We start from the raw sequence: 18,918 nt of genomic DNA on the forward strand, positions 1-18,918 counted from the left end.
TAACCTGATTATATTTTTTATCAGCTAACGTGACATATTTTTGAAAAGTTTCAAGAAGATTATTTTATGATTAGAGGACGGCTATTCTCAAAATCTAGACAATAATTTTAGAGCAAAGAAGTCGTCTGCTGAAAAAAGAATGTACAAAAAATTTTATTTTTACATTGTAATAATTATGACCTCTGAGTACGTGCTAAATGTGTCAAGTTTTCTTGCATATACACAAACTACTATACTCCCTAAAACGACACTCAGTCCTAACTATAAGACGCAAAAGTCTCGCAGGCTTGGTCTTGTTCTTGCTCAAATCTTGCACGGCCAGTCTTGGTCTTGGTCTTGCTAATATTAGGCGGTCTTGTTCTTGGTCTTGATCTTGCAAAAATGCAAGACCAAGACCAAGACTGCAAGACCAAGACCGACTTTGGGCAACACTATAAATAACAAACAGTTATTAAATTATATTTTACCATATTTTAAATGATTGTAGCTTTCATCTGATAATGCCAATGAAAATTGGCGAAATATAATGAAATGTTGAACAGAGTACACTTGGCTTTCAATCAGCTGCGTACCCAATTAGCCTTAAGCCCCCTATTCATCTACCAGATCAGCTGTTATTTTAGATAATATATATATATATATATATATATATATATATATATATATATATATATATTTATTTATATATATGTATATATATTTACTTCTTTTAAATAAATGTATAATCTAAACATATATTATTATAACTAATCAAAATAAAAATTCAAAAAATCCCAGGAAACTGCACCGGTCTACACCCACTCTAATAATAGACTCCGGATATTTTATCATATACGAATACTGATTGTTTATATTTATATATTACAAACAGAATTGGGACAAAATTATACATACATCTCGATTAACTATATCATTTTAATGCCAACCGGCAACGTCATTGATTGTGATTATATACATTTTTGAGGTTGTCATTATCAAAATATATTTATTTGTACATGGTGATATTGTGTCAAAATTGGTTATTACTTCTCTACATATCCGAGGAATAGAAAGGTTAGTGATTCTTATAATAATTATTTGTTACAATAATGGTAGTAGTAGTGTTTGTACATGATCCCACCTGCAAAGTGTCCAGAAAGCTGCCAAAATGTTTTAAAAATTTATTTTCAAAAATTGTAAGCAGAATAATTGTATTAGTCTGTGAAATTCTCAAATCTTCTATGGAGAAAACTCAATTTTATAACCTCTTATTAAATTGGAATAACTAATTTGTTATCGTGGCGTTCAATTTGACATTTTCTGTCAAAAGATAGAAATATTACACGTTGATATACAAAAACATTTCCATCTAATTTGTCTAGTTCTCAAAATATAGGTTTGTTTCATTTTCTATTTTAGATTTCCATCCAGGAAATCGTTCTCAAAATATAAATTGAAAAAATATTTTTGGTTTGTACATGAAAATAGAAAAAATTTTCTAAGATGCATTTTAAAAGTTAAGTTTAGCTTTTGTATGCAGTTTCCGTATTTTGCCGAGAATAAACTCGAGAAGTTTTTACAAAGGTGTTAAATAAATAAACGTGGCGCGACTTTTGCCATTTTTTACAATTTTCGTGAGATCAATAAAATTGATCACTTTCGTCGACCAGTCGTAGTTAAATTTCCATTTTTAGAGATCATTCTTTAAAACCTATGACATGAAATTACAATGTTAAGTTGTGGCAACAAATATGATGCATTTGAAATATGAATAAAAAACGCAGAATTTAATGTTTTACATTACAAACGATCTCACGTCACGGGAAATGCCTCCAAGAAGACGATTTAGGATGTAGGTTATAGTAGAAGTTTGGTTCTTTTGAAAAACGTACTGGTGTAATTAAAAAAAAAAGTTTTAAACGTTTTAGATCGTTTATTATGTGAAAGTTTATATCCAGCGTTTTTAAGCATATTTTAAATGAATCACATTTGTTGCCAAAACTCAAAACTAAAATTTCGTCTAATGTGGCGTCTACGAGCTAACGAGACAAAATATGCGCACGTAACATTTACAAACCGCAAGGGAAACTACCCTCCGGTATCGTTAAACGGTCAACTTTTACCACAGAAAGACGACATAAAATCCTTAGAAATGTATTTTTATCGCAGGCTTACATAGAGGAAAGACATATTTACCAAGCGAAAACAGCTGGGCCTTAAACATAGCAAACTATATTGGTTATTAGACTATATAGTTTATAGCTATAAGTCAAAACTGTCAATTGTCAACAAAATTTTAACATATAAATTATTTAAAAACCCATCTGCAGCTATGAAATTCAGATATGGGGAACAGCAGCTAGATCCAGTGTTAACATTCTTGAAAGATTCCAATCAAAAGTCCTTCGAATGATAACTAATGCTCCATTGTCCATTCCAAACTAGACGATCGCGTGTAACCTCAAAATTGTTAACGAAGAAATGACCAAACTCTGCCAACAATATGATCAGAGACTAACAGACCGCCCCAATAATCTCCGCCCAAAATTTAATGACACAACCAATCGGACGAAGACTCAAAAGAAAGACCACAGTCGACCTATTAACTATAAATTAGTAGCAGAAGCCCAACAGAATCTAGAAGCAGAAACCCGACCAAACCCTAAAAATGGGTACACATATGCGAGCAGAACTGTTCGTGAACCGTTTGTGAACGCTATATTCGTACAATTTGTACGACGGGACGAACCGTTTGCAAGCTGTTCTGTGGTTGCTCGTCAGGAACCACGGCCTGTCGGTTTTTGGGACGAACACAAAGAATGTTCGCAGTTAAATTTGGACGGTGTGTGCAGCGATATTGTCTGTTCGTGCCGTCGTCGAATCGAGATTGTATGACTTCTTCCTAGTTTGAATTTAGCGCGTATTTTTCGGCATGAACCCAAGTTTTCCATGATTGCACAGTGGTCCGAGAATAAATGTATTTAACTTATTGACATATATCAGAATAAGAATCAGCTTAATCTGGGATCTGAAATACCGTGATCATTTTCGAAAAAACTGAAAAGATGATGCATCCACCAGAAGATTGTAAGCCGAAAATGATAACCCTATCGGCATCGTTTAGGCGCGAAAAGAAATAGGTCTCCACAGGGACCGGGAAATAGGAAAGGGTGAGTTGAATAAAACAGAAATTCTGAAAGTATAAATTATATTTCACCAAATTGTGTTCATTAAAAATGAATAAAATAATTATATTCTACAAAAACAAATCTGTTACTTAGCACAAGTTCGTCGCTTTCCATGAGTTCGCTGTAAACATATTTTCAACGAACTGTTCGCGAACAGCTCGCGAGCAGTTCGCGAACAGTTCGCCCATCTTAAGACATACGTGTCACTATACCAGTGCCAAGAATAAGTACACAGGAAATTGTCAATGTGCAATTTTCTACAATACATTTTTTTTTAATAATATTTATATTGTTAAATATTGTCAGACAATTTACTTATTGTAATTATTATATTACTGGTTGTAAATATATTGGGATGTTGAATAAAAAAAAATGATTATTTGTGTATCCGTGTGTTAAACGCATCTATTTTGCACTGCAGCCTAATATATCGTCGCCTGAGAATTATACTGTTCCATCTCCTAAAACTCAATTTTACAGGAGAGCGTTTTTAAATTTAATGTAAAATATTTTTGATATTATTGAAAAATTGTTTTACAGATCATGATCACTGTTTGCATATTAAATTACTTTTTGTTATAGTGCTTTATTATTGCCAATTAAAACAACATTAACATGTAATACGGAAAAATTTATTTGGATATAGAACAAAAGGAACATTTAACTGAAATATTTGGGATATAGAACATGTATAGTGGATATAGAACTAACTAATTCTTAAAATGTTTTATTGGTGGTAACGACAAATTAATTATCAAATAAAAACCAAAATTTATTAAATATATGACCGTAACTTAAACAAAAATACAATTATTAGGTGTACTAAAAAAACAATAATCTTCTATTTCTCGCTACTTTCCTTATTTGTCTATTTCTTTTGTTTTTCTTTGTTGCACATGATACTTGAATTGTGCTTCAAAACAACATTGTAAAACTCTTTATCAACTTCCGGCATGAACGGTATCATCTCTTTGAGATGCTTTTTCTTTAATTCAGGTAATTTTGGTGTTAAATTAACGAGTTGCAGCACTTCTGGTAAATTATTATGTATTTGACATCGCGTTTTTTTAACGTTTTCCAGTTTAATTTCCTTAAGTGGCCCTTCATATAGTTCACCATATTTTATGATTAAAGGAAATTCTTTTTCGTATATCAGATGTTTCATTTTAGTGTAAGGTACGTTTCGATAGGATAATTTTTCTGATTCTGCTTGGTAATTTTTATAATCTGCAGTGATCATTTGAAAAAATTTAAATTTCATTTTCCACGAGTTTGGAATCTTCGTTAAAATTTTTAACAAACTTACGGGGCTCCAAATATCTACATTTTTTCCAAATCTTTCTATACAACTATGAGCTGCATCGACTTCTTGTACACAGCTGTGACCCGGTTCACCAAATTTCTGTTCTATTATTTTTATCTGACCTGAAGAATTGGATTGCAAAAAATGTTGCAAAGCAAATGTCATTATTGAATTTTTATTTTGAGGTACACAGCTGTCTGACCATAAAATTAATTTTTCAAGTGCAGGATTATCTAGTACTACTTTTTAAGTATTTTAATCAAAGCACAAGAAATATGAAGTCCGCTTCTGCCAGAAATCATTTCATGCCATAAGGCATTATATACGATCTTAGTTTTGTCGAAATGAGCAGTTAAATTATAACAAAAAAATTTTGTTTTATAATAAAAATTGCTTACGTTAGATTTTGGTAGCGAAAAAACTTTTTGCATATCAAAACATAAAACACCAACACATTTGCCCTCGGAGGATATAAATTTGTCTCGGTTTTTTTCCTGATGTACCAAATCTTTATTTTTCTTGTGAGTTTCAAATTTTAAAATATCTGCTTCAGTCGGATTAGTAAGAGAATTATATGCTGCACACTTATCACATATATCTTTCTTGGGACAAAATAATGTCAAATTAAATTCAGTATTGAATATTGTCCGATACATATGATATTTGACTGGTTCTGATTCTTGAGTTTTGTATAGATCATACATTTTTTGTAAATTTAAATTTCTTTCCAAATATTGTCTGTCGAAGTAGAACTCTGAAGACATTGTCTGTCGAAGAAGAACTCTGTCGACAATAGTGAGAGTCGACTCTTTGAAAAGAGTTAATATGTTCTCGTACTTTTTGTTTTTTTCCCTCGGAGATAGTTTTCTTCTGATGCCTGCCACGAATAGGGGAACGAACAATGCATCTAACATCATCTTTTACACTTTTAAAAAAGTAGTAAATCCTCTGTTTACTAATATTTAATGTATTAAAAAAGTAATGTTGGCAAACTCTTATTTTAACTCCACATACATAAAAAAAATATTGATATGAAAATGTTTTTTTGGTGGTTTCATTGTTTGTTCTTTTTCTTACTGCCAAAATACGCTTCACATGTTTTGAGTAGAACTGATTCTTTTTGTCATCATTAAGAGACCAAAACTGTCTATGAATTGTATCTCTTTCGTCAGGAGTAATTTTAGCAGTACACTGTAGTACACAATTTTCAGATCGACATGTCTCTATTTTCACAGATTTCTTTTCCCTGGTCCGCTTTATTGTATCAACATATTCTTGTCCAGATTGTCGTTTATGTTTTCTTATATTTTGTTTCCAATCTGATGGTCTTCTTTTTCGTTTTCGACTAATCACCGCAGGTTTATTAACTTCTTCGTTAAGATACTCTTCTTCCTCTGCCATCTCAATTTGACTCTCAGGTAACTTTTGTGATTGAAGATTATTTTCTTTTTCTTCATAGTTTTGTGCCAATGCGTCTACTTCTGCAGTGTGCTAAATTGTAAATTTTGTGTATCCATAGTGTTTAAAGTAACCATTTGTAACACAACAACTTTTCCTTCATTTGGTGTCGCTTTAGGTCCGTGCTTATCTTGAGATGTTTCTTTACTAATGTTTTCTTTGTCGTTTTCGACATCCTCTTCGATAATATGCCACAAAGAGCTAAAATAAGATATTATTTAGTGGTATTATTTGTCAAAAAATTTAATGTAAGCTTACTTCCAAACGTCACTAGGACATGAAGAAGGCCTTGTTGGCGACGGTGAAAGTTTTGCACTCATTATAAACTGCAAAAAGAAATTGATTTAAATATCAATGTAGTAAGAAACACATGCAATTCGAATCAAAATTACAAAATTAAAAGGAACGAATTTGAAATATGACCACATTACTTTCTGAAACATTCATGCTAATCCATTGCTAATCCACCCCTGTACTACTCTATTCATATCAAAACACATACAACCCGTATTAGTAATTTAATAGTTACAAATACATAATAATGTGTAACATATTTCTTTTTATAATAATTATCAAGATTTTTTATTGATTTGAATAGGTTTAATTACATTTTATTCAATAAAATATCCGTGTCTATGAAAATTTTGAGGTTAGGTAATATTGCAAATTCGTTTAATAAGGATGATTAAATCAACACAATAATATTAAACGTACTTACTTAAATTGTTTCAGGAATACCCACTACTATTTAGTTTAAATACATTTTCTTACTATTCACTTTTTACAAAAAACAGTAGATCATTTACCAACATGCCATGATGTACATACACGTACAGTCCGGTATTAAGCACATTATGCGTAATGGATATAGAACACTATAATTCTAGTAACGTATTTATTCTAAAAGTTAAAGAGGATATAGAACAAAATAATTTTAAAAATATTTTGAGGCATACGGGATATAGAACTAAATGTTACTGAAAACTTTTAATTAGTTCTGAATATTATCATCATTTCAATGGATATAGAACAAGCTAATTTTTACAAAAATTTCTATGTATATAACTCCAAACTGCCAAAAAGTGGATATAGAACAGTATAATTCTCAGGCGACGATATAAGTCTGCTACTTTATTTTTTATACTTGTATGTGCTTTACTTGAGCTCTTTCATAAGTTTCACGTTTTAAAAAGTTGCTAATTTGAGAAATTAAAATCTAAAAATTTGTATATTAATATCATCTTCTGCGATGGAATGTCAAATAAAGAGTTTATTTTATATTTTGTGGTTAATTTTCAACAAAAGGTAATAATTAATAGATAACTATAAACGGCGCGTTTTAAGCCAGGAACTTTTATTAAATTCTTAATATTTTTATACAAGATTTTTTAAGTGTTTTTATTGGTAAAATAGTATTACCCTGTATATTTTTATACTGTGCTAAATAATGTACAATGACTTCAGTTTACAACAAAATAAAAATAGTTGATTATTTTCAGGTCCGAAGATTAAAAGAACTAAAGGAACTATCGATCACTCCATTAGGGCTTGCGCAATGTCTGGGCGAATTCCGCATCGAGTTTCTCTATTTACCTCGAAGATGTAAAATGAAAACCAAACGCTGTGAAGCGCAGAAAAAATGTGAGAAAGTGTATTTTAGTTAGTTGCGAACAGTTTTCTTACGCATAAGACACAGCTTTAAATTATACTTAAATCGTTAATGTTTAAATAGTTCTACGAAAAGTTAAAAATGGGAAATTTACAAACTGGAGAGACGAAATCTACAAAAGGCAAAATAAAATCTAAAGTGAAACTCGGAGGTAAGAAGAAAGGTAAATTAGAAGATAATTTCACTGCCGTAGTACCCGAAGAGCAAGATGAACTATCAAATAATATTCCAACGACCTTCACGTCCATTCCCGAGAACGAAGTATTTAATAAAGACTATATACGAGGTAATAATCAACTAATCGACGACACTGGACAAAATTTATGTACTACAAAAAGATTTAATGATGTTTGTGACCAAAATAAACCTACCACACCTCAATCCAGTTCGGAATCGTATTTTACGAATCCACAAACGCCAGTCGGTGTTATCAACAACATCGAGAAACCTACCAAACTGGATATAGACCTACACAACGGTACCGAAACTTTTCTGCACAATCTAACTCTGAACAGTTTTAAGCTCAATGAGTACAGAGCTAGACATGAGGAAGAAAAGACTAAAAAACTTAGTAAATTAGGTGTTTCTAAGACGAGTCAAATTAGTTTAGATAGTGATCCAAATGAGTGTTTTGTATCTGACAATGTCGAAGTTGTCAGTCAAATTCATGCAGATAGTGGGTTCGTCGATCCTTTCTTGGAAAATGAAGAGAATGGAAAGTTGAGAAGTTTGTCTTCAAGTGATGAATTCAACGACGTTCCACAAGTAGTTAGGAAAATGTCAGATGTTGGTGTTAAAAATGGTAAGTGATCTAATATACATATCCGTTTTATATTAATATTTTTATTTTAACTTAGGAACACATGGACTTTTGCAACTTGTTAAATTACTTTAGATAGCGCGCTTATCGTATTATTTTTATATCTTATTCTCTAGAACATTAACAATCTATTAACGGTCCATTTGCTACTGATTTATCCGGTATTTTCATTGAATTATTTTAATTTTGCAGTCTGGATACTATTTGCTTTTTTTTCTCTATATATAATAATTTTCAGTTAAGTAAGTTGTAGTTTATGCTGAATATATCAAAAATATGTTTATTTTTGCTCTATCCGTAACCTCTTTATGTATGAAAGCACAATAAAACTGATTATAAATTGGCTGCATGCCCCAGAAAAGGTCTATAATTAAATGAAAAGAAGAATATTTTTGATTGTGGGATGGTCCAGGATATTTGTAGTATAAATCTTATTTTTCATTTAAAAATTATTAGCAAAATTGTACAACAAAAAACATTGTAAAAAATGAACTAATATCAAAAATAAGTTCAAAAGATGTAAAAGCAATTTTATTAAATGCTGTTGCTAATAGCTGGAAATTATTGGCTAAAAGCAATCATGTAATTAAAGAAAGAGAAGTATGTAATTCACAGGACAAAATATGTAATATGATTAAATCTTTTTTTTTTTTTCGTTTGTTTCCACTCGTGTAACCTTCCATCAAAATTTTTTTAGTGTTAACGATTACTTATTATATAAAATAATTACTATAAATACATCTGACAGTGATTTTAGTGCAATCTCATTAGATGGTGAATAACTTCTTCTTTTTCTTCTACTTTTATATAGTTACGGCGTTATACATCACTAGAACCAGTGCCAAAATTGATTTTGAGATATTTGACTTCAAAGTTTTCACAAAATTCAGTATATGTTACAATTATTGTAATTTTTTGTTTTCAGAGACAGTTTTTTATATTTGCTATCAGTGCGAAATAGTAACTTGCTAATGTTGAAAAAAACAGGGAACAAAAATAAAAAGGCTTTTGGTCGACTTACGATTTTCGGCACATTGAATAATTGTGTCGACATGGAGGTCGTTTGGTCTGGTGCAGCGTTTTCCAAACTTATTTTTTCGTGGCCTGGTTATTTTTGTTTTTATCCTTCTTGGCCCACTATTTTTTTTTTGAATACCCTGCTGTGTTTGTACAAGAAAACATATTTAAATATCTATTATAGTTTTATATATTTTAATAAAAAATCATTAGCTCAAACAAAACTGTAATAAAACACACATACTTGATTATTGAAAAATATGCAGCTATTTATGGTTAACTTAAAACTTTGGAGGAAAAGATGTTAATTTTATCCTCAGGTCCAGTTCGACTTGCAAATGGTTCCTATATTTATTTTTGAGGAAAACCAGTGTTGAAAACCCTGCCTCTCACTTATAGGTTGTAACAAAAGGAATTAGAAACTTATCGCTTTTTCTGATAAAACTGGGTACTCCTGGCGGCAAGACAGCCAAAGATTTATTAGTGGTTTCTGTCAAATATGTCTTTGTGTGCCCTATCACATGATAGTTCAATTACTGACTCGATATGTATAAAAATTTATACATTTTACACACTTTTGCGTAGATTCGGTTAAAAGCAGTGACATTTTTTTGACAGCTAATGTCTCTCTGTGGATGCTACAACGCATTCTGATGCTACGGCTTTGATCTTCGGAAAAAGTCCTGTACGTGCGCCTACCACTGCTCGTGCTCCATCGCTACTTATCCCACATATTTATTTCATTAAATTAGATTGTCATTAATGTAGCTATCAATCAGATTAAATATTTCTTCAGCTGTTGTTCTTGTTGACAGAGATTTAGAAAATAGACATTTTTCGTGAACAGTATTTTTAAAATCGTATCTTACAAAACACATTAGATTAGCATTATCTGGTATATTTGTACTTTCATCAACTTGCAAGGTAAAATAGTTACACTCCTTTAAGTGACCTATAATAGTTTCTTCAATATTATCTGCCATCTTCACAATTCCACGCTTCACTGTATTATTTGATAGAACCAGCGAATTCACTTTCTTTTCCTGCTTTTTATCACATATCCGAGATACTACTATTTTCTGCTGGAACTATTAATTTCTCGGCAATTGGGTGAAGATCACCGGTTTCAGCAATCAATTTTGATATTTCATAAGAAGCCAGTACAAGGATTTCAGATTGAGCGTTCTGAGAAAAATTCAAAGACATAGTCTTTTTGGTAGCTATTAATTCTTCTTTTTTTATAAAAAAATCTATTGGCTTACCACTGTATTCCTTAGTGCGGCTTCAATTTTGAAGGTTTCATGGACTCATTTGAAAATGTAGCATAACAAATAACACATAATGGTTTGTCATCAGTATCCTTTATAAAACCAAACAGTAAGTAATCTTCAGAATACTGTCGGGTCCAGTACTCCTTCTTCTTTTTTTGGTTCTTCATTAATCGGGTTCGGATATCATGTTGGAATTTTTGTACTCAGGACTTTGGAGCGCGGTGGAGTGGTTCCTGATAACACGAATCAATACACCTCGCTCCAATGAATTATAATTGTAACACCCGCATGTCATTGTAAGGGGTGTGCAAGTCTCTCAGAGTGGGTTTAATCAAATTGCTTGCAGTCAGAGCGCGGCCGTAAAAAGCAAGATGTAAAACGGTGAAGCGAGGCCACCCGGCATTTTGTTTTCGTGGCCCGGTACCGGGTCGCGACCCACCATTTGGGAAACGCTGATCTAGTGAATTGCAACTAAAACATCACTTTAAGTGAATGATCAGTAGGCCACTAGCTATTTTTTCTTTCTTATTTTTTCTATATTAATGGCTTTGGATAACTTGGTCCATTCATCCACGATAATCTTTTTGATTTCTTAAAATTATCAATGATGTATTGACCTATTGCATTAATTAACGAAATAGTACTGCGTCTAGAGGTAAATTTAAAATATATTGTAACTATCAGTGTGACAAGAATTAGTAGATTGACAAGAAACCATAATTTTATTCGTTACATTCAGGGCCCTAACCAACTTAAAGTGAATATTTAGAACCAACAAGGGATTACATAATATAGGGATACTTTTCACGCTAAAGTGCCATTCATAGCGACTTTATTACAACACAAGACAGGCAACGGCTAAGAGGTAATTATATAACATAGGAATAGACAGAGGGAACAAAGCTAGATTTAAACTCCCAAAAAATTTGATTAAGCCTAATATTACTACGAGAGATATAAAATATAAAAGATTGGCTCTGAGGAAGAGGTATTTGTTCTTCTATTATCAGATTTTCTAATAGATACTTAATAGCAGCATCATTACATAAGTTATGATTGATATCGTCAGTGTTACCATTACAATCGCAAAGTTCTGTTATACTTAAATTAAATCTATGAAGATAGGTTTTCACAGTAGCATGATTAACAAGACATCAAACAAACATTGAATATACTTTTCTATTGGGATAACTTCTTGCAACAAAAGGCACAGTAGGTAAAATAAGGTGAATTTTTGTATAAAAGTTTTCTATTACAAAAAGCATTCCATTTAATTTCCCAGTTTTCTTTTAATTCTTGTTTACGCAACGAGACTATATCACTTGTATTGAGCCAACTAATTTCTAATCCTTTTGAAGTCGCTTCTTCATCAAAATAATCTGCTTTGGTGTTACCCGAGATACCAGCATGTCCCTTTGTCCAAATAAAAGAGACTGAATTATTTCTTTTAAAAAGCTTTAGTTGATTTTCTAACATTTTGACGATAATACTGTTTTTGTATACATGCTAATGCGAATTATCTAAAGCAGACAACGCCGATTTTGAATCAGACAAGATTACTATTTGTTGATCAGACATTTTCTTCTCAATAGTCCACTCCAGATCATGATATAATATTGCAAACCATTTTGCGGAATAAATGGAATATTGTTGATTTAACTTAAACACAATGTGTTCTTGGTTGTTTTGGATGTATTCCTCACAACCAACTCCTAAAATGGGTTCTAACCCACCTGTGAAAATCCTATATAGCCTATCAAATTTGGCAAGTTGCTTCTGAAATTAAATGACGTTGTTATCGTCAAAAGGAGGGAAATAAACTTTGGTTTGGAATAAATAATATTGAAATTAGATTGGAAGAAATTAGTTTTAGCTGTGATTTCTAAATAGGAAGAAATGGTAGGGAATGCTATAGCTAAAGTTGGATAATTTTTGTTATGCCACCATTTGTCAACTAAGTTAGACACAGATATTTCGGATATTTTTTGCAATTGGGTAGGTTTGGTTATTACTTTGACATTTAAGGATAAATTTCAGCTAAAAAAAGACGTCTTAAATTTAATGGAGGTTCCATACATTTGACTAATAGATTTTCAGTATGTGAAGATTTAAGTGCACCTAAAACCAAACGCAGAGCTTTGTACTTGATTCGGTCTAATTTTTTAAGTCTAGCGTTTGTAGCAGACTAAAAAAACTTGAATTCAGTGTTAACATTTTCTGAATAGTATGAAAATAGTAAGTAAACATTACTCATCTTATATCTCAAAGTGTGTCTCCATCAAATACGTCGATGTCATCTTCTACTGTACTGTAACTGAATAAGGAGCGGTATAGAAGTTTTGCATCATTTAATATTACATGCATTAAAGATCTTAAAGATTTTTGTCTTCAACCTTAGGCACAGAAAGTGGTTTGCCTGTGGGCTAAAGAGGAATCAAGTGCTGACTTAGCGATTGCATTGCAACGGGCCGTCCCTTTTAAAGTTTCTTGTAAATATCTACTTTAACTTCAATAGTGATAAAATCGGTTTTCATAAAAATACTCAATGGTTTATCCTTTCTTATTTCAATTTTGAATAACGCTGGGCCCATACCGATTTATTAATATTGTTCTAAAACTATTTTCTTGTGGCGTCTTTAAGCAATTAGGTACTATTTTTATTTGGAATAAGCCATAATTTGGGTATAAAATAAATTTATTGACGTTTTAATTTTTACTTGGGAAAAGGATTTCTGATATAATAAAAAGTAATAAATAACATTACATAATATATTATCATATTTTTTGTCTGCACATTTGGATATAGTTTTTAATTTTAACATGTCAATCTGCCAATGGTGCATTTAAAAAACTACCCAATTTATTAATTTATGATACATTGGAAAGATGTAACGACTGATGTAAGACGTAACGAAAGATGTAAGACTACCAAAGAGAATTGAAATACTATTATAAAAATAATATCTCAATCAACCATGGGAGCTTATCCTCTATGCTTCACCTAGCTCAGTATCTCAAGTGTGAGTTCGTCTTGTCTTAAACTAGGAATTAAACCATAAACCCTTAGCAGATAGCAAATAAAACAATTATTTAACTAACGATATTTATTAAAAGGTTGACGAAAAAACAATCAACCCTGCCATGGCTTTACAATAAATAAATCTGGATACTTATGGCATCGATGGGTGATCGTGTGTCCTCCCAATTAAGTGGTTAGGTCCTCCTGGCAGCTGCAGTTATTCCATAAAATATTCAGAAATATCCCATAAAGCAAACAAAATCTTCTATACAGCCAATAAACCCAAGAGAATTCTGCAGACCATAAAATGAAGCTTATAATAATTCCTACCTTCTTTTATAAATTTCAAAAACAGGCAAACAATTATAGATATTCCCACTACGTTAAAAAAGTTGATTGACAGAAAGTAGGGAGGAGCCTAATATGAAGTTTGCACATATGACATAGGACGTAAGCCTATGTTGGAATTAGCTTTTCTGTCAACACAGAACAGAATATTTAGTCTACCGGACAGAGAGAGAGAAGGCAAATATTTATTCTACCGGAAAGAAAGAGAAAGAAAAGAAAGACAGAGGGCGCCAACTACCTTTTGAATAAAAAATAGTAAAAACGAATCTGAAGGTAAAGGAATTAATAAATTAATAAAGAAATTAAAATAAAATAATGATTTAAATATAAACTAATAAAGATGTGACGTTTTAATGTTATAAAGATCTTTGATATCAGTCTTATTAATGATATAATTTTGAACATTTAGTTTTCTTCTTTTTTCAAAATCTGTATATTTTCAAAATCAAAAGAATGGTTATTTTCTAGAAAATGCTTGGCTAAGGCTGAGGTATTTAATTTGTCGGTTTGTACACGATGTTTGTGTGCAACAATCCTCTTATGTAGATATTGGTTTGGTGTGTTTGCCCAATATATGTTGAATTGCAGTATTTACAAGTTATTTCATAAATAATATCCGACTGACAATCTTTATTAACATTGGGTTGAAATTCTGAAAAATATTTTCCGGAACATTGATGTTATATTTTAGCAACATTTTCGATATTTGTTCAGAGAATCTATTAAAATTTGAAAGCATATATAGTATTGATTTCATTTAGTGACAATGCTATTATTATTGCTAGATACCTATCGTTTGGGTTTGATTTGGATTAGTATTAGAATTAGATTGATTTCTGATAATACAACTTCTGTTTCTAATTAGACGGTTGTAAAATTGTGGTGGATAAATATTTTTTTCAATCTATCTTTAATTTTTTTCAGAATTTTGAATTGTGAGCTAGATAGCTTAACTGCTCTGTCAGTGATGAATACAACACTTCTTTCATGAGCATTGGTTAAAATTTAGATATCTTCTGGAACAAACATCTTTTGTAAACCAGTTAGTTGTTACAAAAAATGTTTGGTCCAAAAGACCTAGAAATCTAAATTTTAATAACAAAGCATCTATAACTCATAAAAAAGTGTTGGCTTACTGACAGAGCAATTAAGCTATCTAACCTACAATACCATTCCTAAAATCTAAAAAGTTAATGAGAACTCTAAAGATATCTTAGAAAAAAATATTTATTCACCATAATTTTACAAACGTCTAATTAAAAGCATAAATTGCATTATTAGAAATCAATGAAGTAGAAATATATTCTCATACAATGAGCAAGCAGTAAATCGTCAAAAAGATATGTAATATGAAAATATAAAACAAATTACAACGATGATTCAAAAGAAGGCCGCTTTATCAAATATGTACTGTCAAATTATAAATAGTTATTATGATGAATGAACTCATGAACGAATACGTCAACGAACTACAATAACAATTTGATACTTTCGTATCAGTTCACTTCGGTTACTCCTTTTTTCCAAACAAACCGATATCCAATTTGTAGTATTTGCTATTTGCAAATTATTTTAAGCTTTACTAAATTTTATTGATATCACTTTCACAGGGAATGATTCGATAATGAAACCAGTCAATAAAATTTTATTTACTCTTTAAAAGTATTATTCCGTGAGAATAAGTCTGGTAGTACGTTTCAATTGAAGTATAAACAGTTTTTAATATCAGTTTGAATATACATATCCAAAATGTGGCAGTTGTGTGTTATTTTGTTCAGGTAAACGTATTTTACTTGTAGTTGTAGTTGTTGTATTGAAATCTGTAGTTGATATTTTAGATTTAAGACAATTAAGTAAAAACAAATATTTGTTATCTGAAAAAGATTTATTAGTTTTGAAAATACTCTCCATTTGGAGTTCCTAAGAAGTGAAAAGGATTGCAAATATTAGTTCATAAGATTAGTATTGGTTCAAGTGACTTTACCGTGCATACCTATACAGAGTAGTTAATCTCCAAACGGGCCATAGGAAACTCAATGGAAAATTCTAAACTGTTGAATTCCTGGTTCTCTAAATATTTTACATTAAAAGTCATAAGATAGGTAATAATTGTAGAAGACTTAAATATGTATTGAAAACACAGGTTAAAATTGTTTTACGAATTAAACATATTTCAAAATTTTGCAAAATCATAAAAATTTGCCAGATTTATTTTAATTTTAGGCCACACGTAGTGTAGAATATGTATAACGGGTTGTATTCAGTCACAATAAAGTTAAATAGTAACAATATTTAAATTAGTCTAATTTTTATTTTATAATTTATTGTTTAAAATGCAATAAAGTTGCAATACAATAATATTGTTTTATTGAAGGAATAGTGCAAGCACTAGTGAGATCACTGTCAGATCTTTACTTAGCGTACGACATTCTAATATACTAATTCCAAAGGTATACAACAGTTCAACATCATTGTTAATTGTACTTGACATGATGAGTGATTTTCGTAAGATATCCATAAAGGATCTTTATGAAGTAGTTTCTTCTTGCTTTCTAGATCCTAATGCCGCTGATTTTGCTATTACACCTTTACAGTTGATTTCTACACTTAATGGCAACAGAGTGCTCCTACGTTAATAAGGAAGCTATCGAGAGTTGGGTGTCTTTTGAGGATCAGTTATCAAAAACCATCTCTTGTCTATAACGCTCGATGTAGTCGTCGTTATAAAAGGTATTACCTCTTACCTTACCTTACATTACCCTACATCCTTGACTTGACTTTTAGATCACGTTAAGTAGACTCTACCACAATTAAAACTTTTAATATGGTTTAAAATTAAGTCTATATTTTTCACAAAGATTTTTATGCTTATTTTTTAAGAGCCGTCTCTATTTTGACAGTTATCATGGCCACTTTTTTGGCTATTCGACGGTATTATTTTGAGTTAAAATTAATTTCTTGTTATTCTCAGCTTAGATAGTCTTTCTATTTCTACACTAGCTCCGACGCATAATTTTGTATTGGATCAAAAACCACAAGATGCCTTATTTTTCTCGATGCATTGTACGTCTCGTTGTACAGATATATGTCAAAAGAAAAAAAGTAAATTATCTATAATTCTTAATTTTTTTGGATTGTAGGCCTGCAAAATCAATTTTGCATATCCTCATTATTTAGTCTCATAGGTCTATATATATATATATATATATATATATATATATATATATATATATATATATACATATATATATATATATATATATATATATATATATATATATATATATATATATACTGCTACTTTGAACAGTTTTGATCTTTTACAAATAAGCCAATTTATTTGTAGAGATGTAATTAAAGTTAATGTTTTGTTTTCTAAATACCAAAATATTTAACTTCGTTACTGGTTTGGATAACCTGGCACTTAATTGTTATTTGTGGATAATTAACGCACTTTTGCAGCCAGTTTTGTAATAGATTAAGATGCGTTTGGAGCTTTTTTGGATTATACACTGATCAAATGAATACTGCCGTCTTGTCAGCAAACAAAACAATTTTTTTCTTGCGTAAAAAGCACATCGGCAGTAAAAATTAAGTTTAGTTTTATACAGTCGAAAACATATAAAAGTAAGGACTATATAAAACTGTCTAAATATGGTTTAAATTGATTACTTAGATTGACCTTAAAAACCATCATCATAAACATGATGTGTAAAATAAAACACTCTATAAACTAAGTTAATTAGCATTTGTAATTAATGCACTTTGGTAGATTGAATTTCAGTCATCAACAATATTCCGGTTTCCTAAATAATTAATACACTAAAAATAGTCATTGCTTTGCAATCTGCTTACATACTAACAACAAAATAGTTTTATTTTTTGTTTTTCAATTAATTCTAAAGGTGTTTCGTGAATTTTTACCAAAGATTTTTTTTGCCAAAGATTTTACCAAGGTTTTTGTAATCGTTACAGTGAATGTTGTTTAAAGTGTTAGGAATATGGTATGGTATTCAAGCGTTACCCAGCAGAGGTAAAAGTATAGTATTTACTAACATTTTTTTTTGTTTTGCCAATATTTTATCGGCTATGTCTTTAACACCGTCGCTGTTCAATTCATTATTGTACGTCATCATAGTTTTGTCTCTAAAAAACATTAAACTTGTTTTAGTAATTTATTATCAGATTTATTCAGGACTACTTATTTGTTTGAAACGCAATGTATATTTTGGTTTTATACGCTTATAATATTGTAATAATTGTCACTATTTTAATGTTTACTATCTTTATACAGAATTGGCCATTCAAAAGAGTCCATCCTGATATTTGACAATATTCATTGGATGTTGTGAAAAGTGAAAATACTGAAAGTCGATTTTTATTCCAAAGGGGTCATCTTTTAACATTATATAAATATATATATATATATATATATATATATATATATATATAAATATAATATATATATATATATATATATATATATATATATATATAAATATATATATATATATATATATATATATATATATATATATATATATAAGCAGCATTCGAAGCCATTGGAGAAAAAGAACATATAACAAATAAACAGCACTATTCTGAAATAAATGAACCAACAAAAAGAATATTTGAAGAAAAAAAGCAACTATACACAAAATGGCTGACTACAAACAACGATCAAGTTTATAAAGAATATAGAGAAAAAGATAGAGAAGTGAAAAAACAAATAACACAACAAAAGAATGAAGAATGGGAAAGAACCTGCTTAAATATTAGATATTGAACATGCATAGGAGGTACAAGAACTTCGGAGTCATGGAAAGTACTGAGAGGATTGAAACAA

The 18,918-nt window shown here is 30.4% G+C and overlaps 1 protein-coding gene across 2 annotated transcripts in view; it reads left to right on the top strand.

Annotated features, from left to right (window-relative positions):
- Window positions 1–908: 908 nt before the first annotated feature.
- Window positions 909–18,918, top strand: part of capu (formin protein cappuccino) — a 60,262-nt gene continuing 42,252 nt past the window's right edge. For both annotated transcript variants that reach the window (XM_072532317.1, XM_072532319.1), the window contains exons 1-2: window positions 909–1,053; window positions 7,428–8,399. In XM_072532317.1, the coding sequence (XP_072388418.1) occupies window positions 7,679–8,399 (721 nt within the window). In that variant the 5' untranslated portion in view covers window positions 909–1,053; window positions 7,428–7,678. The remainder of the gene's footprint in view (window positions 1,054–7,427; window positions 8,400–18,918) is intronic.

The sequence above is a fragment of the Diabrotica undecimpunctata genome, chromosome 5 (assembly GCF_040954645.1).
Source record: "Diabrotica undecimpunctata isolate CICGRU chromosome 5, icDiaUnde3, whole genome shotgun sequence".
NCBI classification, from domain to species: domain Eukaryota; kingdom Metazoa; phylum Arthropoda; class Insecta; order Coleoptera; family Chrysomelidae; genus Diabrotica; species Diabrotica undecimpunctata.